This window comes from Rhinopithecus bieti, unplaced genomic scaffold (genome assembly GCF_001698545.2).
Source record: "Rhinopithecus bieti isolate Rb0 unplaced genomic scaffold, ASM169854v2 scaffold_2574, whole genome shotgun sequence".
Classification (NCBI taxonomy): domain Eukaryota; kingdom Metazoa; phylum Chordata; class Mammalia; order Primates; family Cercopithecidae; genus Rhinopithecus; species Rhinopithecus bieti.
Window position 1 is genome coordinate 6,086,945 of NW_016804493.1, and position 22,621 is coordinate 6,109,565.

Consider the following 22,621-nt stretch of genomic DNA (forward strand, 5'->3'; position numbering starts at 1 on the left):
CGCCTCTCAGCCTCCCCAGTAGCTGGGATTAAAGTCGTGTGCCACCACGCCCGGCTAGTTTTTGCATTTTTAGTAGTGGGGTTTTCACCGTGTTGGCCAGGTTGGTCTCGAACTCCTGACCTCAAGTGACCCATCTGCCTCGGCCTCCCAAAGTGCTGGGATTACAGGCGTGAGCCACCGTGCCCAGCCTGGTATATAGTTTTTCTAGTGCTGGACTCATCCTCCGAAATGCACCGTCCTCCAAGACCCAAGATTAAGGTGTCGCTGGAGAACCTGAATCCAGCTAGGTTTGGGAAAAATGAATTCCAAAGGTTTGTGATGGATTGAATCAGTTATAAGGAAAGGGGAAAGTAGACTGTTCTCGTCAGCTACAAAATATGCAAAGTAACGAGAGGGAGCTGTTCAAGGATTCAGAAGCAGCTCCTGGCTTCCTCTCTTGCTTTTTTTGTTGATTGTTCTCTCCACTCCCTGGTCTTTCAACCTCGGTCCTTTTCGTTTGTCTTTTCCTGTGGTCCTAGAACATTAAAGATGCACCTTGGTCTCAAGAGAAAATTTTATATCCCTTAGGACCCATTTCTAGCCTGGAGGATTGATCTTGCCACCCTGCTTTTGCCCAGCCCAGAAATAGTAGTTATTTATGAGGACGTTTCCTCCTAATTCTCTCCTCGTTTAACAATAAAATCAAATCTGTATGTTAATTCTATATCAATGACGTTGGATTTCTCTTTTTTTTTTTGAGAGGAGGTCTCACTCTGTTGCCCAGGCCGGAGTGCAGTGACGCCATCTTGGCTCACTGCAACCTCCACCTCCCAGGCTCAAGTGATCCTCCCACCTCAGCCTTCCAAGTAACTGAGACCGCAGATGCGCACCACCACACCTGGCTAATTTTTTGTATTTTTGGTAGAGATGGGGTTTCTCCGTGTTGCCCAGGCTAGTCTGGAACTCCTGAGCTCCTGAGCTCAGGCAGTCCACCCATCTTGGCCTCCCAAGGTCAAGTGAGCCACCATGGCTGGTCTCCTATGCTTTTGTTTATAAATAATTGCACTGGGGAAAAATAGTTTATTTTGTAGTGGTATCTATAGGTATAGTTTTGGGTAATTAAGGCAGAGTGGCAGAGGTACAGTCTGTGCTGTCTTCAGTCCTATTTGCTGAGAAAGAATCCTTTTCTGTGACTTTATACTTCTTTAGGAAGGCCGCCTCCTGATGTAGCAGAAATGATTTTGTTGTAGTTTTTGGTGATGAGTAAGTTGAAATTTTAAATTCTAATCAATCCTTGAATATACAGTTACATAAGAGATGCAAATGAAAAGTACACTTAATAAACCAATTTTCTTCTTTTAGATTAGCAAAGGTCAAGTCTTAACCATTTTGGCTGGTTGTGCGGAAATGGGGACTCATACATTGCTGGACATGTAATTGGAAGTCTCTTTGAAAGGCAATTCAGCAGTACCTAACAACTTTTCAAATGTATGAATCCCTCAATCCAACAGTTCCACTTACAGGAATTAATTTTAGAGACATACGAGCATATGAATGACCTACATACAAGGGACTTTCTTTGTAGCAGTATTCGTAATAGCAAGAGATTGGAAACACCTGAATGTTAGGTAGGATATTAGCTGAATGAATTAAAATATGCCCATTCATTGAAATACTCTGAAACTGCAAAGTAAAAATGAGATAGCCCTTTGTTTATTGTGCAGATAAAGTGATACAAAATAAGGTGCAATATAGTGTGAGTGTATAAAATACAGTACCCAACCCTTGGTTAAAGGTTAAAAAGGGTTAATAAAGTGCAGTATAAGCCAGGTGCTGTAGCCCCAGCTCCTTGGAAGGCTGAGGTGGGAGATCACTTGAGCACAGGATTTTGAAGCCAACCTGCCCAGCATAGTGAAACCCTGTCTCTACAGTATAAATACATGTTCTTATTTGTATATATAAAAAATATCTGAACGGATACGTTATAACTTGGTAAAATAGATTCCCCCAGGGAGAACTGGATGGCTAGGGAATGGGTTGGAGGGAGCTTTTTGCTGTGCTTTTGCATGCTGAATTATGTTAATATATAGCTTATTGGAATACAAGTAAACAGATGTACTTAGTTTTTGTGACAAGTTGCCTAATACTGCATTAATGTTACAGATTCCAGCTTGCAACATTTTCACCATTTGTTAAGTGACCTTGGGCAGATGATTTAATCTCTGCACTTGAGTTTTCTTATCTATAAAATAGGTATAATACTGCAATTTAATAGGATTCTTGTGAGGTTAAAGGCAAAATATATGGCATCTTGACTTGTCATTTAGAGGGCGCTCTTAATTAAAAGTATGTCGTTTGTTTGTTTATTTTTTTGAGACAAAGTCTCATTCTGTAGCCCAGGCTGGAGTGCAGTGGCACCATTTTAGCTCACTGCAACCTGCGCCTCATGGGTACAGGTTCAAGCAATTTTCCTGCCTCCGCCTCCTGAGTAGCTGAGATTACAGGCACTCGCCACCATGCCCAGCTAATTTTTGTATTTTTAGTAGAGACAGGGTTTCACCATGTTGGCCAGGCTGGTCTTGAACTCCTGACCTCATGACCTACCTGCCTCGGCCTCCCAAAGTGCTGGGATTACAGGTGTGAACCACTGCGCCTGACTGTATGTTGTTTCATTTTTTGAAACGGACTCTCACTCTATTGCCCAGGCTGGAGTGCAGCGGCATGATTTCGGCTCACCACAACCTCCGCCTCCCAGGTTCAAGTGATTCTCCTGCCGCAGCCTCATGAGTAGCTGGGGCTACAGGCACACAGTGTCATGCCCACCTAATTTTTGTATTTTTAGTAGAGACGGGGGTTTCACTATGTTGGCCAGGCTGGGCTCGAACTCCTGACCTCATGAGCCACTGTGCCCGGCCACATATGTTGTTTCTTAATAGGGCTTGCTCTACTGGGTCTGCTGTCTTCATCCAGAATTTCCCATACAGAAATGTCTGTTGAAGTAATAGTCTCCCAGCTATTTTTCTGTTTTCTGTTTCCTTAGCTTTCTTGGACTCGGTACTGTTGGTGTAACCAAGGCCTGGAGGTCTGGGTGACTCAGGTTTCCTGCAACCATGTTTCTGTACAACTTAACCTTGCAGAGAGCCACTGGCATCAGCTTTGCCATTCATGGCAACTTTTCTGGTAAGTTCTCTCGTGACCATCTTTTGAAATTTTAAGTGAATTAATACATATCTTGTTTAGTCTCTTGGGCAGGAAATGTTTTCCATTTATGACAAAGCAGTTGGTAAATGTAAACAATTCAGATTATGAGATGAGGTGTTAAGTTCTGGTGCATTATCTGTTACCTATTTCAGATGCATTTCCTAGCTCATGTTATGCAATGATTCTTTTTTTTTTTTTCTTTTTTTGAGACGGAGTTTCGCTCTGTCGCCCAGGCTGGAGTGCAGTGGCCGGATCTCTGCTCACTGCAAGCTCCGCCTCCCGGGTTTACACCATTCTCCTGCCTCAGCCTCCCGAGTAGCTGGGACTACAGGCGCCCGCCACCTTGCCCGGCTAGTTTTTTGTATTTTTTAGTAGAGACGGGGTTTCACCGTGTTAGCCAGGATGGTCTCGATCTCCTGACCTCGTGATCCGCCCGTCTCGGCCTCCCAAAGTGCTGGGATTACAGGCTTGAGCCACCGCGCCCGGCCACGTTGTGTAAGGATTCTTGTCAGGGCACACAATTCTTGGCTGCTTATTGCTGTGAGACATACTGAGATGTGTAAGACCTGGTCCTTGATTTTGAATTTGACATCAGGTTGGGTAAAAAGAATGTCTGAAGGTGTTTGTCAGGTTATCAGAGAGTAATTTAAGTAAAGGGAAATTTGGACCTTGGTTTGGTGCTTGAAGAGATAGAACTTTTGTATGAGAGAAAACGGAAAGTGCAATTTAGGTAGGGAGTGCTGCCTGCATGGAAACAGATCATTTGCTTATGTTCACCATGTGGGGGATATTTTTGTAAAGATGGATTAAGGCCAGGTTTGAATTGTGTGAAATTTCAAATATTGGATTAGGAAATATAAATACGAAGTTACTGAAAGCAAGATACTAATCTTTATAAAATAAAAACTTTTTCTTGCCATTTGCAGATTTAACATTTGTGAGTCAATCCAACTAATGAAGGAGGTTCATGATTGTGTAGAGTATGACATAATTTTGTTGAGGTTTAAATCTGAATACTTAATGTGTGATACTGAGCAGCAGCCCAGCTGACCACACAGCATTCATATTTCATGTTATTTTCTCTGATCCTCATTATGGCTCTTTCTGTGGGTTTGAGGCATCATTTGGGTAATTTAGTTATTCTTTGCTGCATTTGATTAAGGAAATATGTATATGGGAATTTGGAGATTTGTGACTGACTTCACTATGCAATGCAATGAATCTCAGCTGGAGTTTGGATAGAATTTTTGAAAGCACTTTTTTAATACTAATTTTATCTTTCAGATTCCTTTTCCAATTCAGTCTTCCTTTTCATCTAAAATGATAGAGAAGTTTTCTTTTCTTTTTTTCTTTTGTTTTGAGACATAGTCTTGCTCTGTTGCCCAGGCTGGGGTACAGTAGTGTGACCTCAGCTCACTGCAACCTCCGTCTCCCAGGTTCAAGCGATTCTCCTGAGTCAGCTTCTCAAGTAGCTGGGATTATAGGCACGTACCACCACACCTGGCTGATTTTTGTATTTTTAGTAGAGATGGGGTCCCACCATGTTGGCCGGGCTGGTTTCAAACTCCTGACCTCAAGTGATCTGCCTGCCTCAGCCTTTCAAAGTGCTGGGGCTGGGATTACAGGTGTGAGACACTGTGCCTGGCCTTTTTTTTTTTTTTTTTTTTAAACGGAAGAGGTCTTGCTGTGTTTCCCAGGATGGAGTGCAATGGCAGGATTATAGCCCACTACATTCTCTGAACTCCTGGGTTCAAACTATCCACCCACCGAAGCTTCCCAAGTAGCTGGGACTAGAGGCACATGCCACCTCACCTGACTAATTTTTTTTGAGACAGAGTTTTGCTCTGTTGCTTAGGCCGGAGTGCAGCGGCGCAATCTTGGCTCACTGCAACCTCCACCACCTGTGTTCAAGCGAGTCTCCTGCCTTAGCCTCCCGAGTAGCTGGGATTACAGGCATGCACCACCACACCTGGCTAATTTTTGTATTTTTAGTAGAGACAGGATTTCACCATGGTGGGCAGGCTGGGTTCTGGTTGTTTATGATCTCTATGTTTTGGTGATCTAGGAACCAAACAACAAGAAATTGTTGTTTCCCGTGGAAAGATCTTGGAGCTGCTTCGCCCAGACCCCAACACTGGCAAAGTACATACCCTACTCACGGTGGAAGTATTCGGTGTTATCCGGTCACTCATGGCCTTCAGGCTGACAGGCGGCACCAAAGACTACATTGTAGTTGGCAGTGACTCCGGTCGAATTGTTATCTTGGAATACCAGCCATCTAAGAATATGTTTGAGAAGATTCACCAAGAAACCTTTGGCAAGAGTGGATGCCGTCGCATCGTTCCTGGCCAGTTCTTAGCTGTGGATCCCAAAGGGCGAGCCGTTATGATTAGTAAGTGATTTACTCTACTTGCTGTGTGTGCTTAGTTTAGGATAACAATGCTGTGATCTTGTTGGTGTGCCAGTTCCAGTAAATCACTTACGTGGGTTTGGCATCATGTTTGGATTTACTCTAGGTTTAAAGTTGCATTTCCTTTTTAAAAGAGTTGCATTTTCTTTTAAAACAATGGGAAAAATCTTAACATACCTTTGTACTTCCCATCTAGTTGGAAATGAGTGTTTTCAGTTTCTTTGTGTTTGGCAAAAAGACTAAAATGAAATGATGTTATGTTATAGAGAATGAATTTAGTTGCCTTCTTCAGCCTGAAGTGATGATTCATATTCATGTCTCTTCTCTGATAAATTTTTGAAGAAAATTTTGTGTATCTGATCAGGCCTCTAGAGGGCAGTCCTCTCGGAGTAGTCATAAAATTGTTAGATCTAATTCAGAGAATAAAACTAATGAGGCCGGGCGCGGTGGCTCAAGCCTGTAATCCCAGCACTTTGGGAGGCCGAGACGGGCGGATCACGAGGTCAGGAGATCGAGACCATCCTGGCTAATACGGCGAAACCCCGTCTCTACTAAAAAATACAAAAAACTAGCTGGGCAAGGTGGCGGGCGCCTATAGTCCCAGCTACTCGGGAGGCTGAGGCAGGAGAATGGCGTAAACCCGGGAGGCGGAGCTTGCAGTGAGCTGAGATCCAGCCACTGCACTCCAGCCTGGGCGACAGAGTGAGACTCCGTCTCAAAAAAAAAAAAACTAATGATAATTTTATGAATTACTGTTTTTCAGTATCCTTAAATCTAGGACTCATTAAAAAATTTTGACGAGTTAGTGGGGTATTTAAGATCCGTATTAGGAAGGAGGAGGCCACAACGATGCCATTGTCTTTAAAAAAAAATTATTTATTTTTAAGAGATGGGTGTCTCAGCCGGGCACAGTGGCTATTTAAAAGAGATGGGGGTCTCACCCAGGTGTGGTGACTCATGTCTGTCATTTCAGCACTTTGGGAAGCTGAGGTGGGAGAATCACTTGAGGTCAGGAGTTTGAGACCAGCCTGGCCAACATGGTGAAACCCTGCCTCTACTAAAAATACGGAAGTTATCTGGGTGTGGTGGCACGTTCCTGTAATCCCAGCTACTTGGGAGGCTGAGGCAGGAGAATCACTTGAACCTGGGAGGCAAAGGTTGCAGTGAGCCGAGATAGCGGCACTGCGCTCCAGCCTGGACAACAGAGTGAGACTGCATCTAAAAAAAAAAAAAAAGAGATAGGGAACTCACTATGCTGCCCAGGCTGGTCTTGAATTCCTGAGCTCAAGCAATCCTTCTGCCTTGGCCTCCCAAAGTGCTGGAATTACAGGCTTGAGCCACTGTGCCCAACTCCATTATTGTCTATTCTTTTTTTTTTTTTTGAGATGGAGTCTCGCTCTGTGGCCCGGGCTGGAGTGCAGTGGCCAGATCTCAGCTCACTGCAAGCTCCACCTCCCAGGTTCACGCCATTCTCCTGCCTTAGCCTCCCGAGTAGCTGGGACTACAGGCGCCTGCCACCTCGCCTGGCTAGTTTTTTTTGTATTTTTTAGTAGAGACGGGGTTTCACCATGTTAGCCAGGATGGTCTCGATCTCCTGACCTCGTGATCCGCCCGCTTCGGCCTCCCAAAGTGCTGGGATTACAGGCTTGAGCCACCGCGCCCGGCTTTTTTTTTTTTTTTTAATGAGACAAGAGTTTTGCTCTCGTTGCCCAGGCTGGAGTGCAGTGGTGCGATCTCAGCTCACTGCAACATCTGCTTCTCGGGTTCAAGCAATTCTCCTGCCCCAGCCTCCCAGGTAGCTAGGATTAGAGGCATGTGCCACCACACCTAGCTAATTTTTTGTATTTAGTAGAGACGAGGTTTTGCCATGTTAGTCAGGCTAGTCTTGAACTCGTGACCTCAGGTGATCCATCCGCCTCCGCCTCCCAAAGTGCTATTCTGATAATAGAGAACAGAGTCCTGAGTTGTTATACTTGTAGAGTTACTGCTGTTAATAATGATTAAAAGAAAAGCATGATGTGACTCTAGTTCTATAAGTCTCTCTTCTCATCTGGGAATCTTGTATGTTTTATCTCCTTCAACTACAGGTGCCATTGAGAAACAGAAATTGGTGTATATTTTGAACAGAGATGCTGCAGCCCGACTTACCATTTCATCTCCCCTGGAAGCCCACAAAGCAAACACTTTAGTGTATCATGTAGTTGGAGTAGATGTTGGATTTGAAAATCCAATGTTTGCTTGTCTGGAAATGGATTATGAGGTAATGGGGACCCTGTCTCTCTGCATTTCTTTCAGTCACCTCGTTTTTTTTTAAGATTGTTTTCTTCCTTGTGCATATGTGTTTTTTTGTTTGTTTGTTTTTTTTTGTTTTGTTTTTGTATTTTGAGACAGAGCCTTGCTCTGTTGCCCAGGCTGGAGTGCAGTGGCACAGTCTCAGCTCACTGCAACCTCTGCCTCCCGGGTTCAAGTAATTCTCCTGCCTCAGCCTCCTCAGTAGCTGGTACTACAGGCACGGCCACCACGCCCAGCTAATTTTTGTGTTTTTAATAGAGATGGGGTTTCACCATGTTGGCCAGGCTGGTCTCCTGACTCCAGGTGATTGGCCCACCTCACCCTCCCGGACTGCTGGGGTTATAGGCCTGAGCCACCTTGCCCAGCCCCTTGTTCTTGTCTTAATTCTGTCCTGTTAGCACATCTCCGCATTCCAAATGCCTTACTGAAATTCTTTGGGATGCTTCAGAGGTTAACCAAGTATTTAATAGTCTTTCTCTGATTTAAGTAACCTCTCTATGGAAACGAGATATTTATTGGGAAAAGCTTCATGAAAAAGGTGAAGCTGTGTAAGGCATTTTTTCACAGAGCATACTATTCTTTGCCTTGAATGGAAGGCAGTGTTCTCTAGTAGAGAGATCCCTGGATCCAGAATTTGGAGATTGCAGTTCTCATTCTAGCCCTGCCATTATCTTGTAGCATAAACTTTGTTAAACTATTTGGCATCAGCCAGGTGTGGTGGCATGTGCCTGTAGTCCTAGCCGCTTGGGAGCCTGAGGCCCAGGAATTCTAGGCTGCAGTGAGATAAGATTTTACCACTGCGGTCGGGTGCAATGGCTCATGCCTGTAATCCAGGCACTTTGGAAGGCCGAAGCGGGCGGATCACCTGAGGTCAGGAGTTTGAGACTAGCCTGACCAACCTGGAGAAACCCCGTCTCTACTAAAAATACAAAATTAGCCAGGCATGGTGGCGCATGCTTGTAATCCCAGCAACTCAGGCAGCTGAGGCAGGAGAATCGCTTGAACCCTGGAGGTGGAGGTTGCGGTGAACTGAGATCGTGCCATTGCACTCCAGCTTGGGCAACAAGAGCGAAACTCCATCTCAAAATAAAAGATTATACCACTGCGCACTGCAGCCTGGGTGACAGAGTGAGAACCTGTCTCTCAAAAAAAAAAAAAAAAAAAAAAAAATTGACGTTTTGGACTTCTGTTTTCTCATTTGTAAATTGGAGTCCTGATGTCCTTTCTAGATCTTCGATTTTATGCTGCTGATTAGTTTTTATGCCACTATCTCTCTAGGAAGCAGACAACGATCCGACAGGGGAAGCAGCAGCTAATACCCAGCAGACACTTACTTTCTATGAGCTAGACCTTGGTTTAAATCATGTGGTCCGAAAATACAGTGAACCTTTGGAGGAACACGGGAACTTCCTTATTACAGGTACTTTTCTTCCAGAGCTGCTTTGTACCCTTTTACTTGGTTCATTTTATGCTGAAACCTAATAGGTTTTACTTAAAGGGTTTGGGAATTAATCCATTTGTCGTGAACCTGAATACCTTGTCTATCTTTTGGACAGGTTAGAAGTTCATGTGGTGGAGTGATTTTAAAAAGTGTTGGGAATAAAGAGTGTTTAGCTCCTTAATAACTCATTTCGTACTGAGGGCAGGGAAGAGAAGTTCAAGGGAGCAGTCAGCTTGGAATATTGATTACTATTAGTTGTTGTGAAAGTTTGACTGTAGTCAGTTTTTCCCCCTCTTTCAAACCTAGCTCTTTGAAAAGCCAAATGAAATGGACAAACCCAACAAGATAAAACTTGTGAATTTGAAAACTTAAACAAAATAGAAATATTTTGAAGACTATTACCAGATTGATCCAAAATAAATTAAGAACCTCAATAGACCATCGTTAGAGAAATTGAAGCAGTAGTCCAAAGTCACTCCCAGAAGATTGAGGTCCAGGATTTTCAGGAAAGCTTTTATTTTCTTGTTGAGGGACGTATATGTATTCTGTTTTAAAATAAGTTTCTTGGCTGGGCGCAGTGGCTCATCACCTATAACCCTAGTACTTTAGGAGGCTGAGGCAGGAGGATCACTTGATCTCAGGAGTTTGAGACCATCCTGGGAAACAAGGTGAGACCTTGTCTCAATGAAAAAATAAATATTAAAAAAAAGTAAAACAGATTTCTCCAGAAAAAGAGTAAATGCTACTGTGCCACTCTGTGAGTCTAGTATGACTACAATATCAAAACTGGATGGACAGTGACAAAAAAATTTGCAGGCTGGTTCATATGGTTGTAGATAGGAAAAGCTAACATTCCAGCAAATCAGATTTAGTGTTTTAAATGCACATAGCTAAGTAACGTTTTTGGAGGAGCTAAAAGATGGAAAATACTTTCACGGTTGGAAATCAGTTCACCATTGGAAAATCCACATTACTAATTCATTATATTAAAAGATTAAAGGAGTGTAGCTACATTTGTGGTCGTCTGCATTTCAACAGGCTTGGGGAAAATGATCTGTTCTATTTTGAATCATTTGCACTTGATGTCTAAAATAAGATGTTGTTTGGGGAAGATACTGGAGAATAAAAATAAAGGACAGCACTTACTTTGAGTATTAATCTTAGAGATTGTTAATACGTTAAGCAGGTGACTTATGGAAAGTGGATTACACATCTCATTACTTGTAATATATTACCATACCTTTCATTGACAAGGGCTTTTTCATTCTTTCAACACATTTTTATTGAGCCTTTGCAATCAGTATGTGCTAAGTCCATCTGCTGGATCTTGGGACTTCAGTGGTAAAAAATTAGATGTGGTGCTCCCTTTATGCAAGATTGAGTCTAGTGGTGAATACAGATAAATAACCAATTACCAGAAACTGTGCCAAATGCCATGATAGCACAGAGAAGTTCCCTAAACAGGGAAAGGAAAGGTATGTGTTACAGAAAGCTTGCTGGAGTCTCTAAGCTGAGACCAGAGGGCTAGTTAGGAGTTAGCTCGGTGCAGTTGGAGTGGGAGAGGAAGTTTCAGTTGTAAGCAAAGGGAACAGCATTTACAAAAGCCTAAATACAAGAAATAACATGGTTCATTCAAATAATTAAAAGCTCATTATGATTTAATTAAGGGACTGGGATAGGAGTAGGGGTGGGGTGAAAGCTACTGAAGGATTCTAAGTAGGGAAATAATCTGATAGATTGACAACCTTAGATTAATTGCTTATATTTTGGCTAATGAAATGGAGGATATTAAGACTGAAGGCAGGAGACTGATCAGGACATTAAGAGGTACTGGTAGCTGCTAAGGAGGTAGAATCAATAGGGCTATGGGAGGAGAGAGAATTGAAGGATTATACTCAGGTGCCTGGTTTGGTCTGTTAGTTGATGGTAGTATTCTCTGAGGTGGAGAATCTAGGAGGTGCAGCAGGGTTGGGAAGGAACTTGAGTTTGTTTATGAACACACTGTTATTTTATTTTTATTTTTTTTGAGACGAAATCTCGCACTGTCACCCAGGCTAGAGCACAGTGGCATGATCTCGGCTTACTGCAACCTCAGCCTCCTGGGTTTAAGCAATTCTTCTGCCTCAGCCTCCCGAGTAGCTGGGATTACAGGTGCCCACCATGATGCCTGGCTAATTTTTGTATTTTTAGTGGAGATGAGATTTCACCATGTTGGCCAGGCTGGTCTCAAACTCCTGACCTCAGGTGATCTTCCTGCCTCGGCCTCCGAGAGTGCTGGGATTACAAGCGTGAGCCACCACGCCTGGCCTATTATTTTATTTTGCTTATTTTATTTTATTTTATTTATTTTTTTGAGATGAAGTTGTACTCTGTCGTCCAGGCCAGAATGCAGTGGTACCATCTCAGCTCACTACAATCTCTGCCTCCTGGATTCAAGTGATTCTCCTGCCTCAGCTTCCTGAGTAGCTGGGATTGCAGGCATGCGCTCCCACGCCTGACTAATTTTTGTATTTTTAGTAGAGATGGGGTTTCACCATGTTGGCCAGGCTGGTCTCGAACTCCTGACCTCAGGTGATCCTCCTTGGTCTCCCAAAGTGCTGGGATTACAGGCATGAGCCACCATGCTTGGCTTGAACACGCTGTATTTTAAAAATACCGGTGGAAGGTCCATGTCCAGTAGGTGATTTGATGTATTATATGTCTGAAGATGAGAACTGCATTTGGGTTTGGAGGTAAACATTTGGATACATTATCCAGGCTGATCAAACCTTCCATGTAAACACAAACTATGCTTCATCCTTATCTACCATGGGCATAAGGGAGGAGAAACACTTGAAATGTTTCTTAATATTAGGCACATTACCATCATCAAGTTGTGCTGAAAGAGAGGAGGAGTTGAAAGCTGAAGAAATTCATGTCTGTGTCAAAGTCCCTGCTAAGTTTTATTTTGTCTTACAGTTCCAGGAGGGTCAGATGGCCCAAGTGGAGTACTGATCTGCTCTGAAAACTATATTACTTACAAGAACTTTGGTGACCAGCCAGATATCCGCTGTCCAATTCCCAGGAGGCGGGTAAGATCTTTGATAAGAGAGATATTTGTGTTTTAATTTTTGTGATTACAGTGTAGTCTCTTAGTTTGTTACCAAGTTAGTTTTTTTGTAAAGTAAAAAAAAAATTTCAGTGACCCTGGGGCAGGGACATAAATGTTGTTTTTAATAAAGCTGCTAAAATATTTTAGTAAAACCCAAACAAATTCATTTAGAAAGGGAATTAAAACTAATCTAATATCTATTTCAGAGGAACCTATGGACAGTTATTAATTTGAAATTCCTGAACGTTTCTAGTTTGGAGAAACCAGGCATATTTGTTAGAGATAGGTTGCATTTTATTCTGTTTTGCTTGTTTTTTCCCCAACATTTTTATTTTGAAAATTCCAACATACAGAAAGTTTAAAAACAATAGAACAATGGGCCGGGCGCGGTGGCTCAAGCCTATAATCCCAGCACTTTGGGAGGCCAAGGCGGGCGGATCACGAGGTCAGGAGATCGAGACCATCCTGGCTAACCCGGTGAAACCCCGTCTCTACTAAAAAATACAAAAAACTAGCCGGGTGAGGTGGCGGGCACCTGTAGTCCCAGCTACTTAGGAGGCTGAGGCAGGAGAATGACGTAAACCCGGGAGGCGGAGGCTGCAGTGAGCTGAGATCCTGCCACTGCACTCCAGCCTGGGCGACAGAGCGAGACTCCGTCTCAAAAAAAACAAAAAACAATAGAACAGTGAATTCCCACATGCCTATCATTTAGATTAATCAGTTATTAATATTTTGCTACATTTGTTTTTTCTTTTTCATGATGTATCCATATACTTTTCTAGGCTAAGCAATTTGAAAAGAAGTTACAGGCATTATGATGCCTCACTCCGATAATCTTGTGAGATGACTCCCTGGAACAAGGACATTTTCCTATATAACCAGATTGCCAACATCATACCCAAGAAATTGTAACATTTTGTGTAGTACAGTTACCTTATGTTTAGTTCATATTCATATTTCTGTCATCCCAAAAAGTTCCTTTGTAATTGGCCTTTAGTCTCTCTTAGTTTGGGATATTTCCCTTTCACCTTTTTTTTTTTTTTTTTTTTTTGGAGATGGGGTCTCGTTCTGTTTCCCTGTTTCCCATACTGGAGTGCAGTGTTGTGATCTTGGCTCACTGCAACCTCAAGTAGTTTTCCCACCTCAGCCTCCCAAGTAGCCAGGATTACAGGCGTGCACTGCCACACCTTGCTAATTTTTTTGGTATTTTTATTTTTTGTATTTGTATTTTTTAATTTTTATTTATTTCTTTATTTTATTATTATTTTTTATCTCTGCTTATTGCAGGCTCCGCCTCCCGGGTTCACGCCATTCTCCTGCTTCAGCCTCCCGAGTAGCTGGGACTACAGGTGCCCGCCACCACACCTGGCTAATTTTTTTTTTGGTATTTTTAGTAGAGATGGCGTTTCACCATGTTAGCCAGGATGATCTCGATCTCCTGACCTCGTGATCCGCCCACCTCAGCCTCCCAAAGTGCTGGGATTACAGGCGTGAGCCACCACGCCCGGCCTTATTTATTTATTTTTGAGGCTGAGTCTCGCTCTGTCACCTAGGCTGGAGAATAGCGGCTCAATCTCAGCTCACAGCAAGCTCTGCCTCCCGGTTCACTCCATTCTCCTGCCTCAGCCCCCTGAGTAGTTGGGACTACAGGCGCCTGCCACACACTCAGCTACTTTTTGTATTTTTAGTAAAGATGGGGTTTCACCGTGGTCTCGATCTCCTGACCTCGTGATCCGTCCGCCTTGGCCTCCCAAAGTGTTGGGATTACAGGTGTGAGCTACCGCGCCTGGCCCCCTTTTTGTATTTTTAATAGAGACGGAGTTTGTCAGGTCGGCCAGTCTGGTCCCAAACTCCTGCCCTCAAGTATTCTGCCTGCCTTGGCCTCCCAAAATGCTGGGATTACAGGCATGAGGCGCCCTGCCAGTCTGGGCTAATTTTCTTTTTTTTTTTCTCTTCCTTTTTTTTTTTTGAGATGGAGTCTTGCTCTGTTGCCCAGGCTCGAGTTCAGGGGTGCGATCTTGACTCACTGCATCCTCAACCTCCCAGGCTCAAGTGATACTTCCATCTCAGCCTCCCAAGTAGCTGGGACTACAGGCACCTGCTACCATGCCCAGCTAATTTTTGTATTTTTAGTAGAGATGGGGTTTCACCATATTGGCCAGGTTGGTCTCGAACTCGTGACCTTTTGATCTGCCTGTCTCAGCCTCCCAAGTGTTGGTATTACAGGCCTGAGCCCCTGTGTCTGGCCAGCTAATTCTCTTATAGTCTGTCCCATAGTCTGTTTCCTCATCATTATATTTAGTTTAATATTTTTGATATAATAAGTGCAGAGGAGGTGATGTATATGTGATATATATTCTCCACTGTGTCACACATTGTGTGTCCATAATGTTGGTTTATCTGATTGAGACATTAAATTGGTCACTTTGTTAAGGTGGTGCCTGCCCATTGTCTTCATTGTAGTGGTGTCTTTTCTTGTTTGGTAACTGATAATGGAATTTGATGGTGATCTTTGAGACTAGTGAATATCCCTCTTCGTGAGACTAGTAAATATCCTTCTTCCTGAGATTAGTGAATATCCCTATTCCCCAGCGTCTTTTCACCCGGTGGTTTTGGTGTGGATCCTTTGAATCAGTTATTGCCATCTCTCCCCTCACCCCTGGATTATTTATTTGCTGTTAAATATTTATCTGTCCTGGGGTTGAACTTCAGGATTTAATTTAATCTAATACGTAGTATGTAAGATTCCATCAATATTAGAAAACCTTAGAAGAAATTTGGCAAGTTAAATTCTTCTTGTTAAGGGACGGGAAGTCACTAAGTTGATTAGACGTTGAGACCTAACTGTGCCAGGCATTGTACTTGGCTTTGCAATAACAAAGTCTAAAACTCTTGCCGAGCTTACTCGGTGAGAGAAATAGAAACTGTTGGAAACGTTAAAAAATGCAAGCCAGGCCTAGTGGTGTTCCTCTGATCCCCAGCTACTTGAGAGGCTGAGGCGGGAGGATCCCTTGAGCCCAGGAGTTAGAGACCAGTCTGGGCAACATAGTGAGACCTTGTCTTGAAAAGAAAAAAATTCAAAATCATATCTAAGAAGGTGCCTTTTAGGAATCAGGCATTTGATGTAGAACACGGTAGTTTGGATGGAGCAGTGCTTCATTCACAGCCTGAAATGATGACTCTTTAAATTTCATGTCTCTTCTCTGACATTTTTCTCTGGAGATAGTTTTTGCCTTATGGATCTGATCAGGCTGTAGTGAAATTGGGACTCTTTTTTGGTTACCCAGAGTTTATTAGATATTTGTAGCAGGAGAATTTTGAGCTGTGGAGTTCTGGTGCTCTGGAAGGCAGGACACTCTGGATCAAAGCTTATGCCTTTAGGCCTTTAATGTCATGTGTAATCCCTATTGGTAAAGTGCTGAATTCCAGAACTAAGAAGTACCCATTTCTAAGACGTCAATTGTGTTTTTGACTTTGCTAGAATGACCTGGATGACCCTGAAAGAGGAATGATTTTTGTTTGCTCTGCAACCCATAAGACCAAATCGATGTTCTTCTTTTTGGCTCAAACCGAGCAGGGAGATATCTTTAAGATCACTTTGGAGACAGATGAAGATATGGTAAGTAGATCATGGAAGGATCAGTACAGCTACTCTATGAGATGAGTTAGGGAAGACATGTAATAGTTTACAAGTTAAAATAATGGGAATTAGAAAGTAGTTGCCTTTGGAACCGGTATATGAGTATAGATTTTCTCTCTGGTTATTAGAATTTTTTGTCTGGTAATCTTACATACAATATAAGAGTGGTAAGGCAACTTGTAGTGATTATTTTTAGGTGGTAATAATTGGTGTGAAGAAGATAAAGGTCTCCATTTCTACTGAAAACCGGTAATAAACGTGATCTGTTACTAGTTTTATCCTATGGACCAGCTCTGTGAATAGTTGGGCAATTTCTTAGATAGCTGTTTGGATCAAGAATTGGCAAACTTTTTTTGTAAAGGCCACATAGTAAATATTTGCAGCTTTTGTGAGCTATGTAGTCTCCGTCTCAACTACTCAACTCTGCCGTTACGGTACAAAGACAGCCATAGCCAGTAATAATTGACATGACCAGCCCGTGAGCTGGAGTTTGCTGTCCCCTGGTCAGATATGAAATACAGTATTTTATTTGCTACTCAGCCTGTGCTGTCTTATAATATGGGGCTCACTTCACTTGTTTGTACACCAGAATGTTTCTTTTCTCGCCAGGTTACTGAGATCCGGCTCAAGTATTTTGATACTGTACCAGTTGCTGCTGCCATGTGTGTGCTTAAAACAGGATTCCTTTTTGTAGCATCAGAATTTGGAAACCAGTGAGTAATCCTTCTGTTACCCTAGTTCACCCTGGTTGCGACAAAAGTTGGCAACAGAGGCTGGGTGCAGTGACTCACGCCCATAATCCTAGCACTTTGGGAGGCCGAGGCGGGTGAATCACCTGAGGTCAGGAGTTCGAGACCAGCCTAGTCAACATGGTGAAACCCCATTTCCACCTAAAATACAAAAATTAGCTGGGCGTGGTGGCTGGCACCTGTAATCCCAGCTACTCGGGAGGCTGAGGCAGTAGAATCACTTGAATCCGGGAGGTGGAGGTTTCAGTGAGCTGAGATCACGCCACTGTACTCCACCCTGGGTAACAAGAGTGAAACTGTATCTCAAAAAAAAAAAAAAAAAGGTTGACAATAGGAAGGTGTGACTTTGAGGCTTAGGGAGCTTTTCACAAGAATGTGTTAGTTCTTTTGAAAGAAAACTTTGTTCTCTCCCTTTAGAGTCTGTCTTTGTCTTACATTGCTTTATTTTAGTGGCTTCAGTCAGTACCTCTGTGGGTATCTCCAGAACTGTCTTTATATTTGATATCTCTTCTGAGTTTTTGGCTGAACATTTCATCAAATAAATTTTTTTTTTTGAAATGGAGTTTCGCCCTTGTTGCCTTGGCTGGAGTGCACCGGCGTGATCTTGGCTCACGGCAATCTCCGCCTCCCAGGTTCAAGCGCTTCTCCTGCCTCAGCCTCCTGAGTTGCTGGGATTACAGGCATACACCACCACACCCAGGTCATTTTGTATTTTTATTGGAGACAGGGTTTCTCCATGTTGGTCAGGCTGGTCTCGAACTCCCAACCTCAGGTCATCCGCCCGCCTCGACCTCCCGAAGTGCGTGGATTATAGGCGTGAGCCACCACGCCTGGCCATTTCATCAAATAAATACTTACTGAAATACTTAAGTACTGCTGGGCTTAGTGGCTCACGACTGTAATCCCAGCACTTTGGGAATCCAAGGTGGGCAGATCACCTGAGGTTGGAGTTCGAGACCAGCTGGACAACATGGTGAAACCCCGTCTCTACTAAAAATACAAAAATTAGCTGGGCATGGTGGCGGGCGCCTATAATGCCAGCTAATTGAGAGGCCGAGGCAGGAGATTTCGCTTGAACTTGGGAGTTGGAGGTTGCAGTGAGCCGAGATCGTGTCATTGCACTCCAGCCTGGGCGCTGAGCAAGACTCCGTCTCAAAAAAGAAAAATTAAAAAAAAGAAATGAAAGAGATGTTCCATAAGCACTTGACAGGTACCTATCTAGAGTTGAAGCTTATCAGCACTTAGCTGCCTACCCATATCAGCAGCCCTCCCCTCCTCACTATTTCTGTTAGTGTCTAATAGACTAGTTATAGCAACTAAAGTGTGAAATCTCACATTTTTTTTATTGTTCACCACTTTCAGTCATGTGCTAAATTCTGTTTTTACCTCTGTACCCCTTTTCGTGATGCTAATCTGAACTAGTTCACTAGTTTTTTTATTTCGTTGCCTTTCCTGTAAAACTCAGCCTTTTGTAGCATCGTCTCATCCAGCAGACAAGACAACCTTGAATGAATAATTTCCCTTATCCCTGTATCATAATCATAAGTGGCTTTTCATTGCCAAATGGAAGAAATCTGAATTCTAGCCTCAAGTTTAAGTCCACTGTCTAAGACTACAAGTTACTTACACAAGATAAGGTGACATGGCCTTGCCAGTATCTGCTAAAGTGTAGCCATACCACTTTACTAATCTAGTGCTCAGTTTCTTCATAATTAAAATACTGTCTAGGATTTTGTGCCATTTCTGCCTTGTTCCTAGCTATTCTCTCAATCTTAAAATGCCTTTTACTCCTCAGTGACTTTTTTTCTTTCATTTTTAAATCAAGATAGGGTGTCACTATGTCTTCCAGGCTGGTCTCGAACTCCTGGACCCAAGTGATCCTCTCCCCTTGGCCTCCCAAAGTGCTGGGATTGTAAACTTGAACCACCACACCTACCTTTCAGGTTTTTGGGCTTTTTTTTTTTTTTTTTTTTCTTTTCGCAATCGACTCACTCTATCACTCAGGCTGGAGTGTAGCAATCTCAGCTCACTGCAACCTCCACCTCCTGGCTTCAAACAATTCTCCTCTCTCAGCCTCCTGAGTAGCTTGGACTCAGGTGTGTGCCACCATGCCCAGCAAATTTTTTTATATTTTTGGGAGAGAACAGGGTTTTGCCATGTTGGCCAAGCTGGTCTCAAACTCCTGACCTCAAGTGACCCATCCACTTTGGCCTTCCGAAGTGCTGGGACTCCACGTGTGTGCTACCGTGCCCAGCCAAGCCTTCTTAGCTTTTTGGGTATTTTTTGTTGTTGTTTGTTTGAGACAGAGTCTTACTCTGTTTTCCGGGATGCTGGAGTGCGGGGGCACAGTCTCGGCTCGCTGCATCCTCGACCTCCCAGGCTCAAGGTGATCCTTCCATCTCAGCCTCCCAAGTAGCTGGGACTATTAATTAGCAAGGCACATGCCTGGCTAATATTTGTATTTCTTGTAGAGTCTCAAACTTCTGGAGTTAAGCAATCCACCTGCCTCAGTCTCCCAGTGTGCTGGGATTACAGACTTAAGCCACAGTGCCTGGCTGATATTTGTCCCTTTGTATCTAGCTCATTTTACTTGGCATAATATTTAAAAGATTCATGTTTTGGTAGCCTGTGTCAGAATTTCATTCCTTTTTATGGCAGAATTACTCATTGTGTGTACATACTGTGTTTTGTTTATCCATTCTACTGCTGATGTACACTTGGATTGTGTCCACCTTTCACTATTGGGAATAATGCTGTGGTAGATGTTGCTGTGCTAATACCTATTTGAGTCCCCATTTTAAATTTTTTTGGGTATATATGTAGAAGTGGAATTACTGGATCATGGTAATTCTGTTTAACTTTTTGAGAAACCACCAAACTTTCTCATAGCAGCTACATCCGTTTTACATTCCCAGCAGCAGTATATGAGGGCTCCAGTTTCTCCACATCCTTGCCAACTTGTTTTCCACATTTGTGATTATAACCATCCTGCTAGGTATGCAGTGGTGGTATGAAGTGGTAGCTTTGTCTTTCCCCGGTGATGAGTGATGTTGAGCATCTTTTTGTGTTTATTGGCCATTTGTGTATCTTTGTTGGAGAAATGTCTGTTCAAATCCCGTTGCCCATTTTTTAAGAGTTGTCTTCTTATATTTGAGTTCTCTATGTGTTCTGGGTACTAGACCCTTGTCAGAAATATGATTTGCAAATATTTTCTCTCATTTTGTGGGTTGTCATCTTACTTTCTTCCTTTGATGCACAAAAGTTTTAAATTTTGATGAAGTCCAGTTTATCTGTATTTTCTTTGTTGCTTGTGCTATAAATAAAACACGTCACTGCACTTCCCAGATCTTCTCCCTGAATTGTTTTGAAACAAATCCTAGCTATCTTACTTAATGTTAACACCTAAAAATAATAACAGTAATATCTTAATATAATCAAATAGCTTGTGCTTTATATTGATGTCAGACATTATCGTCAGGCAGAGAACTCGTTACCGAAAGTTTCTCTTCTCTGCTTCTTCCCAGTTACTTATATCAAATTGCACATCTTGGAGATGATGATGAAGAACCTGAGTTTTCATCAGCCATGCCTCTGGAAGAAGGAGACACATTCTTTTTTCAGCCAAGACCACTTAAAAACCTTGTGCTGGTTGATGAGTTGGACAGCCTCTCTCCCATTCTGTTTTGCCAGGTTGGTGGGTCTTTCCAGTCCCTTCCACAATAAATCTAAAGTTAAACTGAGATCTAGTCTAAGAAATAGCTTTATTAGTATTTCCATGAACTCGCCAGTGTGTAAAGCAGTTAGAGGTAGAAGTGTGAGCACAAAAAACCATTAGTAAGTCCTTGGGGTTTTTTTCCCATAATGATGAAACTCACGTTTAATGTAAAAATTCAGATCATATTCCTGTATAACTTGCGGGGGAGGAAAAAAAATCAGACTATATAAAAGGTGAAAAGTAAAAGTCCTCCCCATAATCTTCTCACCCGTCTGCTCTATTGAACCCTATTGCTTATATTAACTACTTCTTGTGACTGCTTCCAGGTGTTTTATCTGCATTTAGAATCATGTATATGTTTATGTGTTCTGTCTTTTTCTTTTTAAAATAAGTGGAGTCGGCCGGGCGCGGTGGCTCAAGCCTATAATCCCAGCACTTTGGGAGGCCGAGACGGGCGGATCACGAGGTCAGGAGATCAAGACCATCCTGGCTAACATGGTGAAACCCCGTCTCTACTAAAATACAAAAAACTAGCCGGGCGACCTGGCGGGCGCCTGTAGTCCCAGCTACTCGGGAGGCTGAGGCAGGAGAATGGCGTGAACCCGGGAGGCAGAGCTTGCAGTGAGCTGAGATCCGGCCACTGCACTCCAGCCTCGGCGACAGAGCGAGACTCCGTCTCAAAAAAAAAAAAAAAAAAAAATAAGTGGAGTCATATACTCCACAGTATTCTGTGGTTGACCTCTTGTCATGTAACAGTCTACATATAGCTCTATTTACTTCATTTTACCACAGTTCCTCTTTAAAATAGTTCTGAGACATTGGAATCAGTTGGTAATGGGAAATTTTGAATCACCTTCTCAAGGAGGAACCTGAAGTGGCACAGAATGGAGATTGTGTCTCTCATTGCTGGTGCTTAGTTGTGACAGCCAGGAATTTGATCATGCTGTTGCATCCTCAATTGCCGGGGTTTGAGTGACCATTAGGAACCACCTGTGTAGTTAATCACACTTCTCATGGGAGAGGAGCTTGTTCACTGGGTACTGGGGAAATAAATCAGCATTCAGACAGGTTTAATTACACCCATCTGAAATTAATTGCTTTGTTCTTCCTTTCTGAGAAATGATTAGTCTTGAGGGCAACAGAAAATAAGTGTGACTAACTTCTTTTCTTTTTTTTTTTTTTTTTTTTTTGAGACGGAGTCTCGATCTGTCGCCAGTCCGCCTCCCAGGTTCATGCCATTCTCCTGCTTCAGCCTCCCTAGTAGCTGGAACTGCAAGCGCCTGCCACCACGCCCAGCTAATTTTTTGTATTTTCAGTAGAGGCGGGGTTTCACTGTGATCTTCTGACCTTGTGATCTGCCTGCCTTGGCCTCCCAAAGTGCTGGGATTATAGGCTTGAGCCACCACGCCCGGCCAAGTGTGACTAATTTCTAATTTGATTATTAGAGATTTTTCCACCTTCATTGCAATTGGAATAAATAATGTGTGTAAATAGTTTATTCATCAAGAATAAAATTAGCCAGGCATGATGGCTCATGCTTGTAATCTCAGCACTTTAGGAGGCCGAGGTGGGCAGGTCATCTGAGGTTTGGAGTTTGGGACCAGCCTGACCAACATGGAGAAACCCTGCCTCTACTAAAAAAATTAAAAAAAAAAAAAAAAATTAGCCAGGCGTGGTGGCGCATGCCTGTAATTCCAGCTACTTGGGAGGCTGAGGCAAGAGAATCGCTTGAACTCAGGAGACGGAGGTTGTGGTGAGCCGAGATCGCGCCATTGTACTCCAGCCTGGGCAACAAGAGCACAACTCCGTCTCAAAGAAAAAAAAAAGGCCAGGCATGGTGGCTCACGCCTGTAATCCCAGCACTTTGGGAGGCCGAGGCGGGCGGATCACAAGGTCAGGAGATGAAGACCATCCTGGCTAACATGGTGAAACCCGTCTACTAAAAATACAAAAAAATTAGCCGGGCGTGGTGGCGGGCGCCTGTAGTCCCAGCTACTTGGGAGGCTGAGGCAGGAGAATGGCATGAACCCAAGAGGCGGAGCTTGCAGTGAGCCGAGATTGCGCCACTGCACTCCAGCCTGGGCGACAGAGCCTCCGTCTCCA

General features: G+C 43.2%; 1 protein-coding gene across 2 annotated transcripts in view; it reads left to right on the top strand.

The window, feature by feature from the left end:
• SF3B3 (splicing factor 3b subunit 3) overlaps positions 1 to 22,621 on the top strand; it is a 52,955-nt gene that overhangs the window by 1,192 nt on the left and 29,142 nt on the right. Inside the window, exons 2-10 of one of the 2 annotated variants that reach the window (XM_017868748.1) lie at positions 1,342 to 1,607; positions 3,020 to 3,159; positions 5,246 to 5,572; positions 7,678 to 7,850; positions 9,161 to 9,302; positions 12,282 to 12,394; positions 15,896 to 16,033; positions 16,664 to 16,767; positions 20,328 to 20,493. In XM_017868748.1, coding sequence (XP_017724237.1) covers positions 3,090 to 3,159; positions 5,246 to 5,572; positions 7,678 to 7,850; positions 9,161 to 9,302; positions 12,282 to 12,394; positions 15,896 to 16,033; positions 16,664 to 16,767; positions 20,328 to 20,493 — 1,233 coding nt within the window. In that variant the 5' untranslated portion in view covers positions 1,342 to 1,607; positions 3,020 to 3,089. The remainder of the gene's footprint in view (positions 1 to 1,341; positions 1,608 to 3,019; positions 3,160 to 5,245; positions 5,573 to 7,677; positions 7,851 to 9,160; positions 9,303 to 12,281; positions 12,395 to 15,895; positions 16,034 to 16,663; positions 16,768 to 20,327; positions 20,494 to 22,621) is intronic. The other variant, XM_017868747.1, reaches the window with a different exon arrangement.